General features: G+C 46.7%; 2 protein-coding genes across 8 annotated transcripts in view; both read left to right on the forward strand.

The window, feature by feature from the left end:
• The window catches only part of LOC117887974 (E1A-binding protein p400-like), a 64957-nt gene extending 59727 nt beyond the window's left edge, over positions 1–5230 (forward strand). For 4 of the 7 annotated variants that reach the window (XM_034790881.1, XM_034790886.1, XM_034790884.1 and 1 more), the window contains 2 exons: positions 573–650; positions 2749–3021. In XM_034790881.1, the coding sequence (XP_034646772.1) occupies positions 573–650; positions 2749–3021 (351 nt within the window). Of the gene's footprint in view, positions 1–572; positions 651–2748 lie in introns of all 7 variants that reach the window. The other 3 variants (XM_034790880.1, XM_034790883.1, XM_034790882.1) reach the window with 1 other exon arrangement.
• Positions 5231–5838: 608 nt separating this feature from the next.
• On the forward strand, positions 5839–23017 carry NOC4L (nucleolar complex associated 4 homolog). The gene is made up of 16 exons (XM_034791353.1): positions 5839–5995; positions 6796–6916; positions 9278–9384; positions 9854–9961; positions 10196–10345; positions 10999–11098; positions 11913–11947; positions 12031–12081; positions 13531–13642; positions 14491–14551; positions 15754–15864; positions 17526–17689; positions 19016–19098; positions 20149–20262; positions 20873–21001; positions 21613–23017. The coding sequence occupies exons 1-15, from the start codon at positions 5885–5887 to the stop codon at positions 20987–20989; spliced, it is 1545 nt and encodes a 514-aa protein (XP_034647244.1). The 5' UTR covers positions 5839–5884; the 3' UTR covers positions 20990–21001; positions 21613–23017.
• Positions 23018–23247: the final 230 nt, after the last annotated feature.

Consider the following 23247-nt stretch of genomic DNA (forward strand, 5'->3'; position numbering starts at 1 on the left):
GTCCAATAAAAGATATTACCTCCCCCACCTCGTCTAATATTCTGGGACCGACTCGGCTACATCAACAATGCATACAGTGGGGAGTAGCATGTAGGTGGCTCCTGCTCTCCTCTGCACAGCTAGCTCACTATCTAACCAGGGCAAGCAAGGAGATTAAAGAGGGGAAGCCTTATTCCCCTGCACAATCAAGTAAGGGCTGTGACAGTCCAACACTTTGGAATTACTAACCTTGCTGTAGTTTTTCAATGGCTTAGCAACAGTCTCTCACATACAAGTTGTAGATTGAAAATTTGGCCCCCAAAAATGTCTTCAGTGCAATAGTCTGAAAGCTTTTGATGAAAAAAGAACACCACCCAAGTGCAGAGTTCCACACTACCCAGTTGAATGCCACTGGGATGGGCTTTCCGAAGGACAGGTAGTTAATAGCATATTTTAAATAATGCTGTGGCTTGATGATAACCAGAATAGACTAAATCCATCATAAGTCTTTTACGATGTGTATAGAGAAAATAAATACAAGATATTCGTCATTTTTCTTTAATAAGCATCTTTTCTATTTTACACTACTAAAGGTTGCAAAGCTTCCACAGGTGGTCCAGCAACAGGCAACGGTTGCCAATATTCAGCAGATGGTTTCAGTTTCCCAACAGGTAAGGGTCATTCAGGCTGAACGCAACAGAAGATACACAATCTATTGCAGGTTTTCTTATTTGGAGAAATGTATTTTTTTTTGTCATGTGCAGTATGTAATATAAATAATATTTGTAAAATACCTAGTATTTTCGTTGCCTTTCCTAAAAATTAAAATGGTGTCCCCAGCCGCTGTTTGCCAGAAGCTGGGAATGGGCAACAGGGGATGGATCACTTGATGATTACCTGTTCTATTAATTTCCTCTGGGAGACCTGGCATTGGCCACTGTCGGACAGGATGCTGGGCTAGATGGACCTTTGATCTGACCCAGTATGGCCATTCTTATGTTCTTATGTAAAGATGCAATCACTGGGCATGTGATCAACTGCTATATATTTCTTTTTATTATTACTCTTGATGAGCCTAAACAGGCTTCTCTTATTTCATCTGGAGCTAAAGAGAGCTTCTAAAAGTTGTGCCTGTTAATCATGATGTGTAATCAAAGATAATGATGGATAAGAAGAGAATTGAGCTAATGGCAGCCAACTCAGTGATTGTTCTATTTAAAGCATGGGGAAAATAATAGAATTACAAGCTTGTTTGTTACTTTGTAGTGGCCAAGGCTGTGCTAGGTGCTTCACAGAAAACAAAGAAATATTCAGAGCAACACAAAATGGGATGGGGCAAGGATGAGGCAGATGAAGAGGAAACTAAACACTAAGGCCTTATCTACACTACGGGGGGGAGATCAATCTAAGTTACACAACTTCAGCTATGTGAATAACGTAGCTGAAGTCGACATACTTAGATCTACTTACTGTGGGATCCACACTACGCTATGTCGACGGGAGACACTCTCCCGTCGACTCCCCTTGCGCATCTCGTTCAGGTGGAGTTCAGGAGTCGATGGGAGAGCGATCTGCGGTTGATTTAGCGGGTCTTCACTAGACCCGCTAAATCGACCGCCGATGCCTCGATCGCCATGCATTGATCCCCCAGTAAGTGTAGACAAGCCCTGAGTAGCCGATAGCCTTTATTTCAAACGGTCTAAAATCAACTTTCAGAACATTAGCAATAAACATGTCTTATTCTTTTTCAACAGACATAAACATTAAGGGTGATCAGTGCTGACCTAAGTCTGCTCCCAATCAATATCACAGCTCTTATAAAGCACTTTCCATCAGTAGATCTCAAAGTCCTTTACAAAGGAGGTATTCATCCTTCTCTCGTTTTACAGCTGTGTGAGTTTTACCATTGACTTCAGTGGGAGCACAGTTAGGCCAGTACTAAACACTTCTGAAAATACTACCTTGAATGTTTACAGTTTATCTGCACCCTTAACACAACACTTCACAATGGATGGGTTTCCTCTTTGACTGACAGGGCGCTTGCTGAACCTCTCACAGTGAGACTTGGGCATTCTGCTGAAGTGTCACTTCTCCCCCCTCATTCTGCCTCCAATGAAGGCAGTGACAGTTGAAGTTACTCCTCCATTTTCATTCCTCTGATCTCAAAATGGATAGACAAGCAGGAGAACATTGAAACCTCCCTGCAGTGGCCACAGCTGTGCAAATTAGGTGCCAGGACCAGTCTCCCTCACTCAAGTGGGGATAGACACTGCCTGCTGTAGCCCCCCGTCCCTATTGCCTTCTTTAAAGATGGGTAAGGGACCTCCAGTGGCTTTACCCACAATGGCTGATGCTTTTCCCTTGATCTCTTCCAACCCCTCTCCTCTCCTCCCTGCTTTCCTTCACCAGAAGGAAACAACGGTATTGGAATGTTTGACTATCCAATGGCCATAATCTCCCCACCTCTCTTGTGGAGGGTAAAGGGGGAATGCTCTCTGCAGGAAGACGGGGTGATAATTATCTTGGCTTTTAGCTGGGATGCACAGGGCTACAGGTACCCTGTCTCCCTTCCTTACTGCAAATGGAAAAGCTAGTGAGGTGTGTGTGTGGGCCCAAAATCTATCGACTGTGATTGGTTCACCTGCCTGTCAGTCAGAAGTAAGAACATCCAACCAAGTAAATTGCTGTACTGTGGTGCAGAATACTAATAAAGAACTCTATATTTAATGCTGAACCAGGTTTTATCTCCTGTCATCTAAACATTTTTAGGTTCAGGCTCAGCCCCAAACTGTGACGCTGTCTCAGACGACTGCAGGTCAACAACAGGTCCAAGTGATTCCAGCAACAACTGCTACAGCTCAAGTGGTCCAGCAGAAACTGATACAGCAGCAAGTTGTGACAACAGCATCTCCCCAAATTCAGGCCCCAGGTGTACAGAACCCAGCCCAGGCACCAGCAACGTCTGAAGCCCAAAACCAGCAAGCAAAAGTGCAAATGAGGACACCTACTGTCAGATTGAAGGCACCCACCAAACCTAGTTGAACTAATGATTAAATTGAAATAAGCATGGAAATACCGCGTTTCATGTTTGCTAAGCCATGGCAACGTGGGCAGGTTCTCTGCAGATCCCCATCCAAATGAAGATAAATCCCTTTCATTTTTTAACAGAAGGATTTTGGCGGTTGACATTTAACATGCAAACTCTCTCTCTCTCAAAAAAACAAACAAACGAAAAACAAAAAAACACACTTCAGAAAATGCTCATAAAGTTCATACAAGGCGAATTCTGCCCCAGCAGAAGATCTTATTTTCTGTGCTTGTTCAAACCATTGTATGTATTTCTGCCCAGCTTCACAAAAAATGGTGATATTCCTTAAATGTTGGTAAAATTCATCCATGTAATATATTGTATAACTGCCAATAAGAAAATGCAGTCCTCTGCTGTAATGTGTATGAGCGTTTAATATCCATTGCAAAGCCATACCAAGGACTAAGTGTGACTAGTGTAGCAGAGTGCTTTCCACCTGAAAGCTGCATGTGGTTCTCTTTTGAGGTGATCATCCCTCAGAAGAACCAATTATATTTGACGTTCTCCCTGCAGAGTTTAGCCAATAAATGTGAAAATTTGTAAGTATCTGTAATTAAAAAGAAAAGAACCATGTTTCATCCTCCATTTTTGTAAGTCTTTTAAAATGTTTGTTAGTAGTTTTGTGTACAGTTTATTGAAGCACCCAACCTGTGCACTCACTCTCATACTTCACTTTAAAATAATGGATATTCTAGGCATGTGCTGAATACTGTATTGATAGTAGATGTGTATTAAAGTGTACCCCATTTTTTTTGTAAAAGAATTGTTTAATTGGTATCTCTAAACAAATGGCCCTTAGTTGTTTCTTATGGGACTTCCAAATCGGAAAATCGTGAACAGATGGAGTTTAATACATCAGTTTAATTCTGCTTTTGCAACATGTTTAAATGTTCAGTACTTTCTACTCATCTTTCAGCTTGGGGGAGTGGGGAATAGAAAATTTAAATCTAAGACTAATTCTTCAATTGTGTAAAGAATAAGATCTAACTTTTGTACTATTCTTTTACTAAAGCTAATGATGAATGTATCTTCAGGTTGGTATTTTGGATGCCTTTTCCTCCACATCAGTTTGCCTTATTGTTGTCAAACAAACGAGGAAAAAGCTGCATAGAACTGGGAGGGGGAAAATGCTGCAAAAGCCTCTTTGACAGCACTAAGAGAGGATTCAGAAAGCTCTTGGATGAATAGATTTGTTTTACTTTAGCCACAAAAGTGCATGACAGACATGAAATTCAATGAAAATGGTAATATTCCATTTCTGAAAATTCATTTTTTTAAACAAAGATTCCCCCTCCCCCCCATTCTGTACTCTTTTCAATATTTTAGGAGGGGAGTCTAATTAAAGAAAAAGCATATGTGTATCTTTTGTTCTGATTTCTATAGATACAGAGTTATTGGTATCAAACAGTAGCACAAATGGCTTAAATAAGCGAATTCATAAGGAGCTCCTCTGTTTTAAGTAGGAAATGTCTCATTCAGTTAAGATCCAGAATATAAACACTGGGGTCAGGCAGAGTTCTTGATTATTATTTTTTAATCTCATTACTTCTTTTCTCCTGCATCTTACTATTTTTCTTGGACTCTCAGGTTGTAGATTTTTTTTTTTTAACTAAGTCTGTACATGAGCAAACTAGCGAACAATTTTTAGATTCCCCTGATTTCACCTGAGCCAGGGCCATTAGCTAATCTCTATTAGCAGCTCTGCAACACAAACTAATAAAGCTGGCAGTGGAATAGTTAAAATGCAGTGACAACTGGATAACTGACAGCAGGTACAGTATATTATTGCTCATCCAAAAGTATTGGTTAGAAGTAGTAAGCCCCAATTTTACTTTCAAGTGTTCAGCTCTTATGTACTTGAAAGTTGAGTGGAAGGGGGAACACTTGCAACAGTGGGGGGGAAAACTGCTGACTACATCAATGTGTTGGTCTGATTCCGTGTCTAAAGAGGCAGTTTTGTTTTTAATGTTAAGGTCAGTTAATGAAGATGAAATTCAGATTTTTTTTTTCTTTGTCGCTCTCCCAAGAAGGTGTTAGAAAGTCAATCTACCTGTAAATACGTTATGAACATAAATATTTGTACTTGATCAGTAGGATTGTAAGGAATAGTGATGTATCCTACCTGAAGGTGTAATAAAGTGTACATTTTTATAATATACCTGTCATTTCAGTACTGTGTAGGGTAAATAATGTTCAATACACTTCCACTAGGTTTTGTTAAAATGGGTAGGGCATTGGCTTTTTAAAGTACTGGTAACTAACACTGACTGCTAGTAATTTGCTCTTGTGGTGAAAAAGGACATTTTTGTCCATGGATTTGCCTGGTTTTTTTAATGTTAATTCGCACTGGCAGAATTAACACTACTGTTTATAATCCCAATTGGGATGTTTACATGCATGGAGAGGATTGACTCCAGGAGCTGGGGCTTTCAGGACAATAATTCTCATGAGACTCATGACAAAATCAAGACAGTTTGCAGCTGTGATGGGAGCTGCTGCCACCTGGTCCTGGTTCCGGGGGTGCAGGGGCATGGGGGCGGCTGCCATGTGGCGGGGGTGCATGGGGGCGGCTACCATGTGGCGTGGGGTGCAGGGGGGTGCGGGCTGCTGCCATGGGGTGTGCGAGGTGCAAGGCGGGGGGCCGCTGCTATGGGGCGTGGGGTGTGCGAGGTGCAAGGGGGGGGCTGCGCTGGCCGTGGCCCGCCTTAGCTCGGGGCGGGGACTCGGCTCCGCCGGGCTGCGCCTCTTCTCGCTGCCGCCAGGGGCGGGGTCGGGCCGGGCCGGCTGCTCCGTCCGCACACGTGGGGCGGCCCCGACATGGCGCAGCCCGGGCAGAGCGCGGCCGCCGCGCTGGCCTCCAGCCTGGAGTCGGTGCTGCGGAGCCGGGGCAGCGCCAACCGCGTCTTCGAGATCCTGGAGCTGCTGCAGGCGAGCGGGGGCCGCGGGGAGGGGAGCTGGGGGTCAGTAGGGGGGGAGCTGGGGGTAGGTAGCGGTAGGTTGGGGCAGGGGGGCGGGAGCAGATGGGGGGGCGGAGCGGAGGGGGGGAGCTGGCGCAGGGGTCTGGGGGTTGGTAGTGGGGCAGAGGACTGGGGGTCAGTAGTGGTGGGGGAGAGCTGGGGGTAGGTAGCGGTAGGTTGGGGCAGGAGTCCGTGGGTCGGTAGCGGGGAGCTAGGACTGGGGGTCGGGAGCAGATGGGGGATTGGGAGCGGAGGGGGGAGCTGGCGCGGAGGTCTGGGGGTTGGGAGCGGGGTGGGGAGCTGGGGGTCAGTAGTGGGGGTGGGGAAGTTGGGATTAGGTAGCGGTGGGTTGGGGCAGGAGTCCGGGGGTTGGTAGTTCGGGCGGGGGGGGAGCTGGGGCAGGGGAATTGGGGTCAGTAGCAATGGAGGGACGGTGAGGGGACCTGGGGGGTGGTTGCAATGGTGGTGGGGTCTGGTAAGGGAGAGTGGGGGACTGACTGGGGTGGGATGGGGGTGAGGGATAGTTGGAGGGGGTGGGACTAGTAGTCAGTGGCAACGGGGGCAGGGGCAATTGGGGGGGCTGGTGAGGGTGGCAGTGGGGGGTGATGTTGGAGGCATGGGGGGGGGCTTTGCAGACAGCCATTCCAGGGGGTTCCTGTGGACAAGCCGGGTCAGCCCCGATGGGAAGGTTTCCTGCTGTCGTCGCCTCCCCCTTGAGCCCCCATCTGTCTCCCTGTGGACCAGCTCTCTGACCTTGCTGCTCTCCCCCAGGCGGACGAGGAGGACGTCGTCCTTTGTGCCATCAGAACCTGCAGCCGGCTGTTCGGGGCGCTGCTGGAGCGGGGAGAGCTGTTCGTAGGCCAGCTGCCGGGAGAAGAGACCTCTCTCCCAGGTAAGCGAGTGGCTGCTTGCCTGGTCTCTGCGGCTTTTTGAAAACCCCGGCCACGTGCTTGTGTGGCCCCAGTTCCTGCCATTATCCCCTAGCGGCCTCCATCATTTACCCTTTCATCAGACCAGGTTAAATCTCCCAACATCCCTGAGGACGAGAGGGGCTGGTAAAGCTTGGTCTACGTGGCATCTTGTACCCGTTTAACTAGGGAATGTCTACACGACACAGCCTATGCTGGCTTAGCCCCGTAGTATAGATGCAGCTTACGGCGCAGGAAACACCATCTCCCCAGCAGCACTAGCTGCGTCAACAAAGATTTGTTTTTTTCACACCCCTGACTTTACATAGCTATACCAATATAATTGTTAAGTGTAGACCAAGCCTTAGAAACAAAAGTCGTTAAACCAGTACAACTCCCTAGTGTGGACATGGTCCTACCACACTGATATCAGCACTAGCCTAAGTGCATTCATTATAGGGGGGCTGCACTGATTTAACAGGGTCTGTTTCTAAATCGCTATAGCAGGCCTGCGTAACATGCGGCCCGCGGGCAAGGGTGGGATGGGGCTGTCGGGTTCGCAGAGGGCCGGTGCAACCATCTGGGATTTTTCCTCTCTTCCCCTCACGCAGAATGCAGCACCTGGGCCTGATTTAGCTGCTTCCATTGGGCTCCAGCAGGCAGAGTCCCTCTTCCACTCCCCTCCTCGGAGCAATCGGGACAGGGAGCAGGGTTGGATGGGTCGGGATTTCGGGGGGGCTGTCAGGGGGCGGGGGTGTGGACAGGGATCGGAGCAGTCAGGGGACAGGGAGCAGAGCCGGTAAGTGCCGAGCGAGGGGAGGGGCACCCAGCCTGGGCTCGAGCTGCAGCTCTGGGTGGACTGGGCCAAGACTGCCCCCCCCCCCCAAACTCCCCCTTCAGTTAGGGGCAGGGCGGGGCGGCTACTGCGCTGGTTGCTCCCAGGTCAGCCTCTGTAGTGGATGCGGGGGGGGTTGAATTGTCTGTGGGAAGCCAGGAAATCCCTGGAGGAGAGGGGTTGTGTGTGTGTGTTTTGCACCTGCCATGCCCCAACTGCTGCCCCCTTCCCTGGTCCAGGGACCTTCCCCCTTCCCGGCCCCTATCACACTGTCTCCTCCGTCTCCTCCCGGGCTCCCTTCTGCCCCTGTGTTTGTGTGTTGGATAGTCACATCCAATCCCTTCACACTGCCCCCCTTTCACCTCCCTGGCTTAGTTCATAGCCCCAGAAAATTCCTTCAAACTGTCCCCTTTTTCCCCTCCCCTTATTTCATGGGGGGGTGATGAACTGAGCGGCGGGCGGCGCTGGGGGGCGGGGAGTTGTTTCAGTGGCGCTGGGGGGAGGGGAGGGTCGGCCCTCAGGTGTTTTCTTTGGAGTAACATGGCCCTCACCGCTTTACAAGTTGTGCAGGCCTGTGCTATAGTGAAATCAGTACCGGATATCAGTAAAGAATAAGTCCTATAGGGCTTGGCTACACTTGCAAGTTAGAGCGCGTTAAAGCAGCCCCAGGCGCCCTAACTCCTGAGGTGTCCACACTGGCAAGGCACATAGAGCACCTGGACTCTGCAGCTGGAGCGCTCCTGGTAATTCACCTCCAGGAGAAGCATAAAGCTTGCTGCGCCCCGGCTGAAAGGCCCAGATGTCAGTGTGGACGAGGTGTTGCATTACTGTGCTGTGATTGGCCTCTGGAACGTCCCATAATCCCCTGAAGTCAAGTGGCCACTTTTCTCATTGTTTTGAAATTAGCTGCAGGCATGTGGATATCCACTTCAAAGCTCCGTTTCTGACAGCCAGCATGCTTATCCGCTCCAGGACAAAGCAAACCATTAGTGTGTGTGTGCTACATCTGCAAGTGTAGCCAAGCCCTTAGTCACCGTTTGGAAAGGATGAGCTTGTAACAAAAGCGCCTGACTTGGAGCCAGGAGATCTGGATTCTGTTCCCTGGTCTGCCACAGACTTCCCTGTGCGACCTTGGGCAGGTCACTTCCCCTGTCTGCTTGGCAGCTTGCTAACTAAAATGGAGATAAGGCCTCCTTATCCCACAGCGTAGATTGAGGCTTAACATTAATGCACTTTGGGAGCCTCAGATAGACGATGCCAGAGATTTGTGTTTTACAAATGGATAAATTGAGGCCTATGGGGGTTGTAACTTGCCTAAGCTCACTGATTGAGTTAGTTCCTGAACAAAGGACGGAACATGCCTTGTAATGCCTGTTGCCAGCTGTAATCCTTAGACTGCTTCCCTCCCTGAGCAGGACTGTCAGAAACCACATTAACTTCTCTGATTTGCTCCATTTCAGTCATGCCCGTGGGCATTCAGAAGCCTCTCTCTTTGCATTTTGTCCTTCAGATAACTACAGTGCAGAAGACAAGTACAAAATATGGATGAGGCATCGTTATAACAGTTGTGTCAACTGCTTGGTGGAGCTGATGGGCCATGAGTCTTTTCAGGTCAAGGTAAGTTTTGTTAGTTTAATAATATGCTGCCTTGTGCCGGGTGTCCCTTCCAGAACTTGCAAAATAGGTAGGGACAATACTTAGATGGGATGCTTTTGAGGTGAACACGGGGGAAGATATTTGTTTCAATGGGTGACTCCCCAGGAACCTGCTGCCCGCCGCTTCCTGTAGCGCCCATTCACCGGGAACAGCAAAGCGCGGCCACTGGGAGCTGCGGGGGCCTGTGCCTGCAGACGGTCAACGTCAGCAAAATGTCTCACGGCCCGCAATCAGATTACCCTGATGGGCCGCAGGTTGCCCACTGCTGTCATAAAGACTCTTGCCTTCCTCCCTCAAATAGCACCTCCAATGCTGTCATATATAACTGAGACTTCTGTTGTTGTCCTAGTGTCCTATTCATCCTGACTAGAGTGAACATCTCTAAGATTTATTGTGGTTTTTTTTAATCTTTCTTTTGTCTCCTTTAAAGGAATTATCACTCGCTACCCTCATGAAGTTTGTTGAGTTGGAAGGGAAATACCCTTTGGTCAAAGCAGAATGGAAGGGGAGTTTCAGTTTCCCTCATGAGCTTTTAAAAGTGAGTGGCAAAACTTCAAAGTAGTTGATGTCAACTATTCCGTGTCATGCACAGAACCTAGACATTGGGGACATATGTTCATCCTCAGATGCCATAGAAGACTAGGCACTGACTTTCTGATGTTTTCTGAGATAACAGAGGTCTGGGGTAGCTCATGGCTAACAAAAATATCTCTGTTAGTGTTTGTGTATAATAGATATTGACATGCTGCTTTTTTTCAAAACCCTTTGTTAGTTAGTTGTGGAGAACTTAATCCCTTGTGAAGAGGACTCTTCGCTCCTGATTTCACGTTTCCAAGAATACCTGGAGTATGATGACATTCGGTACTTTGTAATGAAGGCTGTCGCTGAAAATATTGGACAAGTCATGCAGAAGACAAAAGAGGTGCTTTGAATATCACAGTTGAAGTGGGTCTGGGTACCCCTTAGTTTGGAAGCTGCAGCTTGTAGGCGAAGTGTGGGTCTGGGGTTCTCCAACCATACCTGGAATGCCCTTCATGGTCCCAGTGTTCGTGTCTGAGAGCTAGAGAGACATGTGTGCTCCTTTGCGTGCCATGAGCTCTTTCCTATTTTATTTGTATGCCAGGTTTACAGAACGCTGTCCTCCATTTTAACTAGGCATGTTTTTCTGGATTCCTTTGCAAAACCTCCTTGACTGGTACTGCGTTCTGATTGAGCCAAACCTGAGCAATCTGGAGGGCTCGGATAGAAGGATTTGATTTTTGCTTCATTCTCTATTGGGCAAACGCAGTCGGTTTGATTTTTCTATCAGCAGCAGCCACGTTTTTGTTTCGTAAAACTAGGGTTAGTTCAGACTCGGGTTTTATATTAGACAAACCAGCAAAGTTTGAGACTGGGAGAGTTTGTAAGAATCATTCTAATGTTGATTTGTCTCTGATTCGAACATCCAGCGCTTTGTTTTAATGTTTTTTTCTAGTTAAATGCTATTATCGTGTGTAAAATGGACTAATGTTCAAGTCACTGATCCTTTGTGCAACTCTTATTTATTCATGTGCTCCCCTTCTCCCCTGCCCCCAGGTTCCGCTTCCAGTTTACCAGCAGAATGTCTTTTCCCTCATTTCATCAATTAGCATGCCAAGCAAAGAGAATGAGGTGGTTAATTTCATGGTAAAGCAAGGTTAGTGGATTTTGTTGCTATTAGCGTCATGTGGTGGCGTCTGAGTAGAGAGGGAAAGCATGCTTAAGAGTGTTTGCTTGTTAGAACTCGCTAATGTGATTAGAATGACACCAAATGTAACAAAATCCAACTTCTGCAGTGCAGAACTTTAAAATGAAGTATTCTACACCCTCATGAGGGTGTATTTAAAAAAGAAAACCGTCTACAGTCCTTTTTTAAAACTGCTTTTGAGGATCTACCCTCCTCTGCTGCTCCGGATCACCTTTTATGGAGGCATCATCTCCAGCTGCTAATAGAGAGACATGCTCTTGAGGAAAGACAAACCATGGTGTGCGGGAGCTGTAGTGAGAGATCTTTTATAAAGCTTTGAAACATCCAAACCTGCTTAATTGGGCAAAGTGTCCATGGTTGGTTGTGGTCACTTTAATTGGCATTTATTCCTCCTTTCCATCCATCGCACTTTAACCAAGATGGTCTGGGCAAGCCTAGATTCTCATTAGCTCAGAAGTTTTAAGACGCTTGTTCCTTCTATATTTTTGATCAAACTGCAATGACATGAGAAAATCATACCTTGTTTAACTCTTCTGTGTTTAAATCTGCATGAGAACAATTGGATTAGTGCTATCTGAAGTGAAAAGCTTTTCAAATGTCCACAGCTCCGTGTAGATTCAGCCTGAAATAAAACTCAACTCAGGTGTGCTTGGCTCACTATAATAATTACTGTGTAGCTATTTGAAAAGGGCCAATGGAAAGGTGTCGGTTTTTTTGGTAATTTCAGGTTAACTATTTGTCTTGCTTTTTTTCCCTTAAACAGCTAACCAGGAAGAATGGAAGGTATCAAAGCTAAAGGTAACACTTCATTTGATAATTGGCAGAATTGAACTTTCTCTTCATCAGTATGTTTAGCTCAGTGTTTGCATTTTTGTTTTCAGGAGCATAAGCGGGCTTTTGAAAGGATGTGGCTTGGCTTTCTTAAACACAAGGTGAGTGTGAGCTGGCCTTCATTGCTTTAATCTAGCCTCATCTAACTCTTGCTGTTATTGTGGTCCTGGAATGTTCTTCAAATCGTCCACGCAACTTAACACACTGATTAACAGGCTGATTCCCCACTCTGGCACTTTGAGTGCAGAAGTTGGGGGCCTGCAAGGATTTTAAAAACTAATACTTGCCACTTCAGGCTTGTATTAAACTCCCAAGGTTACAGCTTCTCTCTGACCTTGGCTTGGTAAACGCTGCCACCACCCAAATGCAAAAAAACCCCTTTGAACCCAGGGGGAAGATCTGAGAAAGAAAACAAGGAAATTAGCTGTTGTTATGAGCTAAGCAAACAACATGCACAAACCTCTTAGAACACCAAAAAATCCAATCCTGTTCTTAAAAAAGATAAATTTTATTAAAAACAAAAAGGAAGAAAATACATTTGGAACTTAGGCTTCTGCTAGATTTTTAAAGAGCAATTCCAAAAATTAATCACCCAAAATAGCTTTCTTGGCGGTTCAGCTTAAAGGTTACGAGCAAACAAAAGCATCTGGGGTTAGCACAGAGGACATTCACAAGCCGAAATAAAGAAATAAACCTGATTGCGTCTATCTAAACATTCCCTGTCCCAATGAATCCTTCTAGGTATGGAAGATGATTTTTCACACCTCGTTTAAACTTTACACAGCATTTTTGCTGCCCTCTGTTCCCCTCTTTCGGAGAACCACAAGAGACACAAAGGGAAAGCTTCTTTCCCAATTTTAAAAAGTTCTAGCCTTCCCATTGGCTCTTTTGGTCAGGTGCCCACTCCCTTTTCTTTACCTGGGGGACTTTTTAACCCTTTACGGGTAAAGCAAGCAGAGAACATCTACCAAGAGGGATTTTACAGCTAACTGGCTGGCTTGATGTCCATCAAAGGGAGCTACCTCCCCCCCCCTTTCTTTTATCACTTGCCCCCCAAATTCCAGCCACTGTTGGTGTGAACAGATGCCCTTGGGGACTGGATAAGAGCAGACACATTTACTTTTGATTGTGATTTGGGTTTAGATGCTGAATTGAGGCCATCTCTATCGCGTAGCTCTACCCACCCACTCATAAACCCAAGATGTTTTTCATTTCCTTAATATCAGCCCCATGTCACTCTATAGAGTTCATCTCCCTGTTTGATACCTACACCCTTAAAATAATGGAAGCCAGCTCTCCTATCCTGCTATGGGCCTTGGCCCGGCAAGTCACTCTATGAGAACAGAGCCCTGCACAGAGCTTCATTGATTTCACAGAGGGTCTTTGCAGGCACAGGATTGGGACCTTGGTCTCTGAACTATGCTATATCTGTCCAGCCCTTTCCAGTTTTCTTCCTGTGTCAACCCTTCTAGCCTTTAATTAGGTGTTGTTTCTCTTCTCTGAATTCTTCTCTGCAACAAGTGTTTAATGTAATGTTTCCACCTTCACAGCTACCCACCGGCCTTTACAAAAAGGTTCTTGTAATTTTGCACGACTCTATCCTGCCTCACCTGAATGAACCCACCCTTATGATAGACTTCCTGACAGTCGCCTATGACATAGGTGGGTAGAGAAATAGACTTCTGTGAATCTTGGGGAATGACAAAGGACCATGGTGTTACTGTGTCTTTGTTTACAGTATGGTATGGGTGGGCTGAGAAAGCTGCATCCCCTCTGCCTGTTCGGGAGATGATTTAAAGAGGGACCCATCTGGCTGATTCAGTAGGGGTGCGTTGCGTTTGGCTGGAAGGTGGGAAACAACCTTGAGGAAAGCAGGGAAAATCGATAAAACTTCAGGATCCTTGAGAGTGAGGTAAAGAGAAATAAACCAAATTGGTTGCCAGTACCTGTTGGGGTTCTGAGAAATCACTTTTTATTCCCGTTCTTTGTACACAAGAAGATTCTGCTCAGAGCTTTAGATTGAGGCATGTACCAGAAAGATCTCTTAAACCATCGAGTTCAACCAAAGCTGTTGTGAAACAAGCTAAGCTTCCACTTAGCTGTGTTTAAATATAAGATGCACCACTTTCCTGCGGAACTGTTAATTCCAAGGCAATCTCTTTGTCTCCAGACATTGTCCTCGTGGGGGGGATTAGGCCAGCGTTACTGTGCCTCTTTCAGCTCCTCTCTCTTTGTGGCTGTATCCTTTTAACTAGAGCTAAAATCAGTCAGTAGGAAAAAGCTCTTTAAGTGATTTGTGAGTCTCTGGAAGCCTTTAGTTGAATTCACATCCCTTGAATTTTACAGCCCGTCATTACACTGGGGGATTTCACATAGGTTAATTGCTTCAGTTTCGAGTGCTCTGAATTTTGTGTCCCTTCGGGGTCTGTTTCCGTTAATGTTTGCTACAGAGACCCGTGATGACCTGTCAGCTTTGCTAGATCTTACTATCCCACTTCGCTCTTTTATAGGTGGAGCCATCAGTCTTCTAGCCTTAAATGGGTTATTTGTTCTGATTCATCAGCATAACCTGTAAGTAAAAAAAACATCATCTTGTTTAAAGGGGAAAGTGTTTTGTTTGAGTAGAGTTTTGCAGTTCCTTCTTTATATATAAAAGGTACTGACATGGATTCCCCAGTTCCCTGTGCTCTAAAATTCCCTCATTAAAAAGCAAAGTACTGCAGGCTTCTGCACTAGGGTTCATCCCGTTGAGGGTTGGGCTCGTTTGATAATCTGGGCCTTACTTTAAATGCCTAAATGGAAACTGAACCCCTCTGAACAGGTGAGTGCAGAGCCCTTGAAAATCTAGCCCCACTTGTGCAAAGCGCTGCAGTTTTCAGAAGGACGCTGCAGGATTTGGGGCTGTTACTAGAGGATATTGTAATATGTTTTCATAGACCTGGGTCACACCCTTGGAGCTGGTTGTAGCTCGCATCAGAGAGATCTGGGACACATTTCACAGCGGGTAGTGAAGCAGGACTCATAGTGTGGGTTTGAGCTGAAAAGCTCCCAGTTGTGACTTGATCCCTGAGAGGGGAAGAAAAGGAGGCGAGATGCTTGTGTGCGTTATAGGATGGGGTGAATTTGCTCTTTCTCTATGGTTGTAAATCACCCCTGAATAGGCACCAGCCCTTCTGCCAACCTCTCCCCACCCCCACCACCTGCTGCTCCATGAATGAGTTCACTTTGTTTTTTGAGGCGTCCTTTGTTCTACGACTTCTCTCTCTCTTTCTTCACATCTGAGCCTTGGTGACTTTGGGCATTTCAGTCCACTTCTCTGGTCCCTGTTGCAAAACCCACCATTGCCTTGTCAGCAGTGTGGGCAAGGGGTGAATGGGCATGAAAACTTAATTGCCCCTCCAGGAAAAGGTGAAGTCATGTTTGCCGTGGGTGGGAGCTTGCATTGCCTCTGTCAGTGATCCTGAGCCATTGTCATCAATGGGAGCTTTGCCGTTGACTTCAGTGGAGCTCACTCAAGCCAATGAGAACTCCAGGTGACAAAGCTGTCCGGGCAGCACCTACCAAAAGCACAAAACTCACCTTACCATTTTTTTTGGGTGGCTGGGGAGAGGAGCCTCCATCTGGCAGCTCAGTTGAAAGAGGCCAAATGAGGGTGCCCTAGAGAAGGGACAGGATCTGAGTTTAGGGTATAAGGAACGCCACAAAGCGACAGTGTGCCTCCAAGTCACTTACAAATCAAGAATTTGCACATATCTGTTTGCTTTTTCTAACAGGGAATACCCCGACTTTTACAAAAAGCTGTACAGCCTCTTAGACCCCTCCATATACCACGTGAAGTACCGAGCCCGGTTTTTCCATCTAGCGGATTTATTTTTGTCTTCATCGTAAGTACCCTTTTTATAATATTTGACCAGTTATTTTCCCCTTGCGTTTCTGTCCAACCAAAGACTGCCCTTGAACAATCCCCTGTGCGTGCTGATTGAATGTATTTTGCTGTGTCTGTAGGATCAGATTCTTGTTAGCCTCATATAGGAAACTGGGCTTGAGAACGTGACTTAGTCTTGTTCCCTCATTTTGCACATGCTGAATTTTTGAAGATTTGTCATATGCCTGAATAGATGAAAAGGGTAAAAGTGCGGTTGTGTATCTGAATGTTATCTGCAGTCCCTTATGTGCTTATGCTGCTCTTCAGTTCAGCTGGCTGCCGATTTAAACCAGTAACTGGAAGTGGTGAGCAAATACCATTCTCTCTATGGCTTTAGTAGCAAGTGTGCAATTCAAGAGTAACTTACAGAGCACTTGCAAGGTTTTGCAGGCCTTATGCGGTAAAGCCATTGAGAAGTTGCTGGCCTTTCATACAAAAGGGTTCAACAGCCTGTCTTAACACTGTCAGTTCAGTGCATGGAAAAAAGAAGCTAGATAAACAACCTGCTAATTTCAGAGTAGCAGCCGTGTTAGTCTGTATCCGCAAAAAGAACAGGAGTACTTGTGGCACTTTAGAGACTAACAAATTTATTAGAGCATAAGCTTTCGTGGGCTACAGCCCACTTCTTCGGATGCATTCCATCCGAATGCACATTCCGTCCGAAGGTATGCATCCAAAGAAGTGGGCTACAGCCCACGAAAGCTTATGCTCTAATAAATTTGTTAGTCTCTAAAGTGCCACAAGTACTCCTGTTCTTTTAACCTGCTAATTTGAGGCTATATTTCTATCACTGCTGCACCGATGACATACACCAAGAGTAACAGTTTTTGATTTACCACTAGAAAATCCGTATGAATTTCTGTGTGTATTAGGCCACAAGACTGAGTAGCTGTAACTCATCATCCTTAATCCTAGCTATCCTGTCCCAGAGGAAGTGCCTAGATTGGCTGATGGGTGAAGTAAAATGGAATTGTTAGTAAAAATAAGGAAAAATGTCATATACGCATTGCAGACGGGTTTGGTCTTCATTGACAATTGGAACACTCACCGTAGTCCTAAAGATATTTCATAAATGTATCACCATGGCCTGTGTACCAATTACACACACACAACTTCATTTAAAGAACATTATTGAGGTTACAAAGTCAAGCACTCACAAATTAGCAAATGCCTGTACAAATTACCACATACAAAGCTACGAGTCAGTCTCTGTTGGAAATGTCCATAAAGAGATGCCACAGATGCAAATCAAAAGATTAGGGGGAGGGGGAGATGACAGACAAGAGTTTTATCGAAGATCCGGGAAATTTGAGATTCTAGGCATGGAGCACAAACATCGGTGGATGGCAACGTGATGCACGACTCATTGACTTTCACTGGAACTTGGGTGCCAGGCTCCAATTAAAAGAAGCTAAAAGAAAAGGTTACATTTTTTGCTTGTAGCATCTTTACATTGGACAGTCCCAGAAGGTCACATCAGCATGAAGACGTGCTGTCAGCAACTGCCTGTGTTGTGTCTGGATCCGATTTTTAGGAGCCATATGCTGCAGTCTCGTCTGCTAGACGCTAGCTAAGGCTTTGACACTTGCATATCTTCTTGGTCTCCCTTGTTTCCAATAGGCACTTGCCAGCGTACCTGGTGGCAGCGTTCATAAAGCGCCTCTCTAGGTTGGCCCTCACCGCTCCTCCCCAGGCTTTGCTCATGGTCATTCCCTTCATCTGCAATCTTTTCCGGAGGCACCCAGCTTGCAAGGTTCTTGTGCACAGACCCGGCGGGCCTGAAGGTAATAGGGGAACGGAGAGGGGGCTTGCAATGCTCTACAAAGCGTTCACAAAGGGGCCAATCCACCAGCTGGGGAAGGTGAAATCCCATCTCCGGGTCCCTTCCTGGGGTTTTATTAACAAAGATTCAGAGTAGTCTCTGTGTCCCTTGTCTGTCTCCAGGGTTTCACAGTCCTCATGGCCCATCTATCAAAGCTCCCCAGTCCTCTCCAGTCAGCTGATGCTTCTTGCCGGTGTCTTCCTCTCAGTCATCCCACCCAGTAGAGGCACAGAGCTCTTCCTAGGTCCTTCCCTGATGCTAGGACTCCCTATCTGTTCCTCTGCCTTAGAGGCCGGAAGCCCTATTTGAAAATGTCTGCAGGGCTAGACTAGAGGCAGGCGTGTGGCCCTGCTATGCCAACTCCCAGTTTGAGTGGGCTCAGGGACTGATACATTCACGCACCAGATACCCTGTTACACACACACCCAATCGCACTGGTGCCGGAATATATTTTAAAAGAACCAATAAATCTAGAAACCAAAGGGTTCTGGAGCAAGGCATGATAAGTAGATCCCTTGTGCTGAGATCTAGCTGCTACACCTGCCATTCTCTAGGTGTCCATCTAATAAATGCTTTCAGAGGACGTCTGTGCATCCACATATCCATCCACACAGCTGGTGCTTTTTGGTGCCCACGTTGAGACGCTTTAAAGGGCCTGATTTTTAGAGGTGGCTGCTTGGCACTTTCTGGGCATCAGGTTTCAAATTGGCCACACAGAATCACTAGTCACTTGAAAATGTTCAAGTCTTTAGGTGTTTAAAGCCATTTTAATCTATTTCTTGGATGCCCTGGGGCAGACTTTATTGTGTTCGATATAAAGAATGACATTTGTTTTGGATATGAATAAATATGCTCGGTCTTTCCTTAGTTCCCAGTATTTCTCCCACCAGGTTGGCTTAACAGCCTCCAGTGTCTTTATTGCCTTTTCTGTGAACTGGTTGATGATGGTTTTGAGCAACATGAGTGACAAGCTGGGGCTGTGTGAGACTCCTGTCTTCACTTCAAACCATTCTGGCATCTTGCCTCCAGTTCTCACAGTCACCTCCTGGACTTGTTACAATTCAGCAGAGTTAGCCACGGTTTGGAGTGCAAGCAGCCCTGAGGTCTGCCAGGTCACGTCAGTGCAGGCTTATTCTTCAACCACAGGCGTGTCGGATTTGGTTTCTTATCCCAGTCTAGCTGTGCCCATTGCTCTCTGTTTCTGCCGTGTGTCCCTGATGGTGCGTGTATCCCCATACAGGGAAGCTATTAGTTGTGCATTATAGATGTTCCTATTAATCTCTCTCAGCTCTGTTGGAAGATCCATACATTATGGATGAGGAAGAGCCATCCGAGAGCAGGGCTTTGGAGAGCTCGCTGTGGGAGCTACAGGTAAGTCCTCCAATAACCTGACTTGTGCAGGACACAGAGCCCCCTCCTGCCCCGCCCACCTTTGCTTACTTCCCACCCTCCCCCTCCCCCTTCACTGCATGACTTACAGTGGGAGGTGTCACTTAAAGGAACATGGTTGGAAATGAGCTGACTTCCTGACCAGTGTCCTACTTGCATGACGATAGGAACTGAAGGGCAAGAGGCAAATTATTTTACATGCACAAGAGCTGGGCTGTAGTTCTGTGGAGGAAATGATCCTTAAGTGCCAGTCTCTGGCCACACAACCAGAAACGTGCAATTAGCTGCAGAGGATGGTACTGAGAGCAGCAAATATCCTGCACTGAATAAGCAAGACTTTAGGGCCGGGGTAAAAATGATCCCACTAAAAACCCTTGTGGAGTTTAATTGGGACGAATCCAGTTGGGCTCTGTGGAACTGAAAATCTGTAGAAGGTTATCCCCTTCCCCCTTTTCTTTGAATCCTCCCGCGGGATTCTCTAGCCGGGTAGAATGTATTAAATTCTGTGTGGTGGCTCTAAAACTCTACAGCGAGGTTATCATTTCCGGTCTCAATTCCGTCGGGCTTTTGCATAAGGGAGGAAGCCTGCAGGAAACTGTTTGTGGGAGCCTGACCTCGGTTGTGATGGGCACAGGCAGTGCCCTGTAGTTCTCTCCAGTCAGTCCCTGCCTAATGCTAACCAGTGTCCCTATGCAGGGTCTCCCTGGATTAAAGGGCTGCTGACCGCATGGTAGGTGGTAGGAGGCTGGATTTCTAGATGCTCCGCATCGATGCTGAAGGTGGGAAGAGCAGCAGACCTATCACTGTTGCTCAGGCAATAAGGTCCCGATCCACCATGGTATTTGGGTGCCTAACTCCCATGGGCATTAGGCACCTAAATACCTTTGAGGAAGTGGGCCTTAGTCAGAGGAAGCTGGTGCTGTAACTGATCAGCAGAGGTTCAGATGCCAGCAGTGGGGGTGGGGAAGCCCAATGGACTCGTCTCGCCCTCCCCTGATTATAGAACGTACCTAGTTCTTCTTGGTGCTTCAGACCCTTCAGAGCCACTATCACCCTGATGTGGCCCAAGCAGCTGCCGTTGTGAACCAGTCGCTGTCTGAACTAGAGGATGACATATCGGAGCTCCTGGAGCTATCTGCCTACGAGGTAGGGTTGTTCGCTGGGTGTGTGTTTGAACACTAGCCATGGATGGGGGCTCGGGTTAGATCACGTCCTGCAGGGGCTAGCCGTGGGCTGCTCAACTGCAGCAACTTGTTGCTAGTTTAATACTCATTTGCCAGCTCTAGTCTGTCCCGGAGAGATCCCAGCTGTCAAAATATTTCCCCCCCTCCCACCTTCTCATATTGAGCGCGCTGCTGCAGCCGCCGTGAGGCAGAGGAGCTGCCCAGAGCTCTGAGCACTACATCAGCCCCTTGCTAGGGCTTAAGTGCCTGGCCTTTGAATTGGGGGTGAATTTTGCTTTCCATGCATTGCTTGGTGCTGCCTTCACCTTGTTCCTTGTGTGGTGAGATAAAGGGTGCAGCTCCCTTAAACCTCCATCTGCTTCTGGGGTGCCTCCTTTAAAAACAGTTTCTTTTTTCCCCTGTTGTCACATAACCAAAAAGGCCTCGAGAATCCCTGGCTTTCCCCTTTCCTGCTCTGGGTGTGGGGATAAATGTCTGGCCTTGCGTGACTGGAATTCGTATAGCCAAAAAAAATCCCCTTTTGCTCCAGAGTTCTAATGAAACCCAAATTGCATTTGACTTTCTTTAAATAGCTTTTCGATAGAGAGCTAAAGAAAAAAGCCACCAGCATGCCCCTGGAGTTTGAACAAGTGAGAGGATTGTTTGGCAAGAAGGACGATCTCTTTGCAGAGCATTTTGCGCTGGAATGATGCTGCCTTTCGGTAATACACGTTTCTGTACGACTGACTCTGACTGTGGAAGACACACCCAGCTGATTCATGAGTATTTCCGTTCAGGTTTGGCTGTGAAATATCCAAGTTGATGGTTGGACTAGTTGAGATGCTCCTGTGATCTTCATCAGCATCCACAAATGGGCGGCTGCTGCTCCTCCTCCTAACAGATTCCTTGTTTCTCACTGGCCTCCCTTTTGCATTTTATCTTCACCTCCTGCCTGGGGTCAGAAAGCATCTTTCTCTATGGGCAGTTATTCCATAATTGTTCACTGCTGGGTTCTTGCACCTTCCTATGAAGTGTCTGGTGTGGGTTATCATCGTTGTTTGGATACGGGGCTGGATGGACCTGATCTACTCTGGCAGTACACTCCTCACATTGGCATCTGGGGGGGTGGAGCTGAGGAGGGTGGGGGCCTTCTCAGCCCATTAGGCCTGGGTCCTGCCTGGGTTTCACTCCAGAGATGGCCCCACTCTTGTAGTGGAGGAGTTGGTCCTGCTGCAGGTGAATGACACTGCAGCCATTATCGTCTACATATATTTGACAAACTTCAGCTAATAAGAAACTAGTTTAATCGGAGAAGTATTATAAACTTTTACAGGTGCTGGGTTTTGGCTCCTGCGTGCAGAGGCTGGAAGAACAGACTCGATTTCCTAAAGCAGCTGTTCACACACAACACCAACTAACTCCATCTACTATGGTGGCGATGGGACCAAATTCTTGCATACACGTCAGTCACTTGGTACAAAGTTGCCTTAGCAGAACATTACCAGAGGCTAAATCTCTCCTGCTTTGAACATGAGCATACTCTTGGGGATTACTGTGGCTAAATTCCCAGTCAAACTGCAGTGGGAGGCCATGCTGATCCTAGGTATTTATTATCTTCCCAAGTGCTGAGAGTTGGTTAAACATAGTTCCACTTACAACTTGGAGGAAGAGGAACGTAGCCAGTGGAAGCCTGAATGCCAGTCAGGAGTTAAATCGTGTCTTTCCACTGTTTGATGAAGCTAGGTGAATAAAGTCCCAGACTTGGATTTCCAGAAGTGATGCAGAAATTTCCTTTGCTGTTGACTTGTGCTTGAATCTTGCAAGATGTTGAGTGCACAGCCGGAGATCCAGCTACGCGCATGCTTAAGTTAAGCATGTGAGTAGTCTCTTTGAAATCAATGGGATCCAATGGTCTTTAACAAGTTGCTCTTGCTCAGTTAATTTTTAGCTCTGTCTTGCAACAATTTGAACAGAAAATGTTTCTCCATCTCCTGCAAGAAGCAGGTAGAAGGTGGGAGAGACCTAATTTTGGCAAGGGGTGGAAGGACAGAGGTAGAAATCTCAAGCTCCTGCATAAGTTGGGACAGAATACATCCTATGATAGTGTCCTCTAACTGACCAGCTTTACGTTTTCTCCAAGCTAAGTGTAGAACAAGTAGCAAATTACCAAGGGCCACGTACAAGGAATTGACTAGATAATTCTATCGGTGGCTATGGAAGATGTGATCCTACTTCCCAGAGTGCAGTGTTGAACCCATCTCCTGGGGTTGTTTGCTCTCCAGCACCTCTGCTGTTTTCACTTCAGATAAACTTCCAAAGGATTTGGCTGGGATAGTCAAGGGATGTTTAGGGAATTAGGTGCTGAACTCCAGTTGAATTTCAGTAAGAGCTGGGCACCTGACTTCCTTAGGAAGCGCCCGCCATCATTATTGGCTTCTCATGTGCAAAGGCAGGAATGTGGTCTCAGCTGGTCTCCTTGCCCTCTGCTCCTCGTCTTCTGATATCAGTGGAAGGGTGATGCAGTGCTTGTGACATTATCCAGTGACTTAGGAGTTCTGGGTTCAAGCCCCCACTGTGCCTCTCCCCCTTATCTGTAAAGGGGGGTGATAGCACTGCCCTACCTCACAGGGGTGTTGTGAGGATCAGTACATTAAAGATTGTGAGGTGCCCAGACACAACAGTGATGGGAGTCATGTAAGGACCTAAGATGTTCTTGAATAAACTTGTCGGATTTTTAACCTAATGTCTCCTTGATATGTTTTGCCTGAAATGTGTGACCTTTGTTACCCTGCCTCAGTGTTACCGACCATTGTTAACATGAGACCTTGCTGCTGAGCCTGACCCCTTGTCTCTCGCCTTCACCCGGACATCGCCTTGACTGGTGTGCACATGAAGATATGAAGCGTGGTGTAGTCGTTTGAATTTCACTGCAGTGCTAATACTGGGCTTCTCCTGTTAGATCTTGTGA

This window comes from Trachemys scripta, chromosome 15 (genome assembly GCF_013100865.1).
Source record: "Trachemys scripta elegans isolate TJP31775 chromosome 15, CAS_Tse_1.0, whole genome shotgun sequence".
Lineage (NCBI taxonomy): Eukaryota > Metazoa > Chordata > Testudines > Emydidae > Trachemys > Trachemys scripta.

Bases quoted from the DNA above. Each gene is read 5' to 3' on its own strand.
- NOC4L (XM_034791353.1), top strand. From the start codon at position 5,885: ATGGCGCAGCCCGGGCAGAGCGCGGCCGCCGCGCTGGCCTCCAGCCTG. The intron at 9,962-10,195 runs GTGAGTGGCAAA...ACCCTTTGTTAG, and splicing joins TCCCTCATGAGCTTTTAAAA to TTAGTTGTGGAGAACTTAAT. The intron at 12,082-13,530 runs GTGAGTGTGAGC...CCACCTTCACAG, and splicing joins TTGGCTTTCTTAAACACAAG to CTACCCACCGGCCTTTACAA.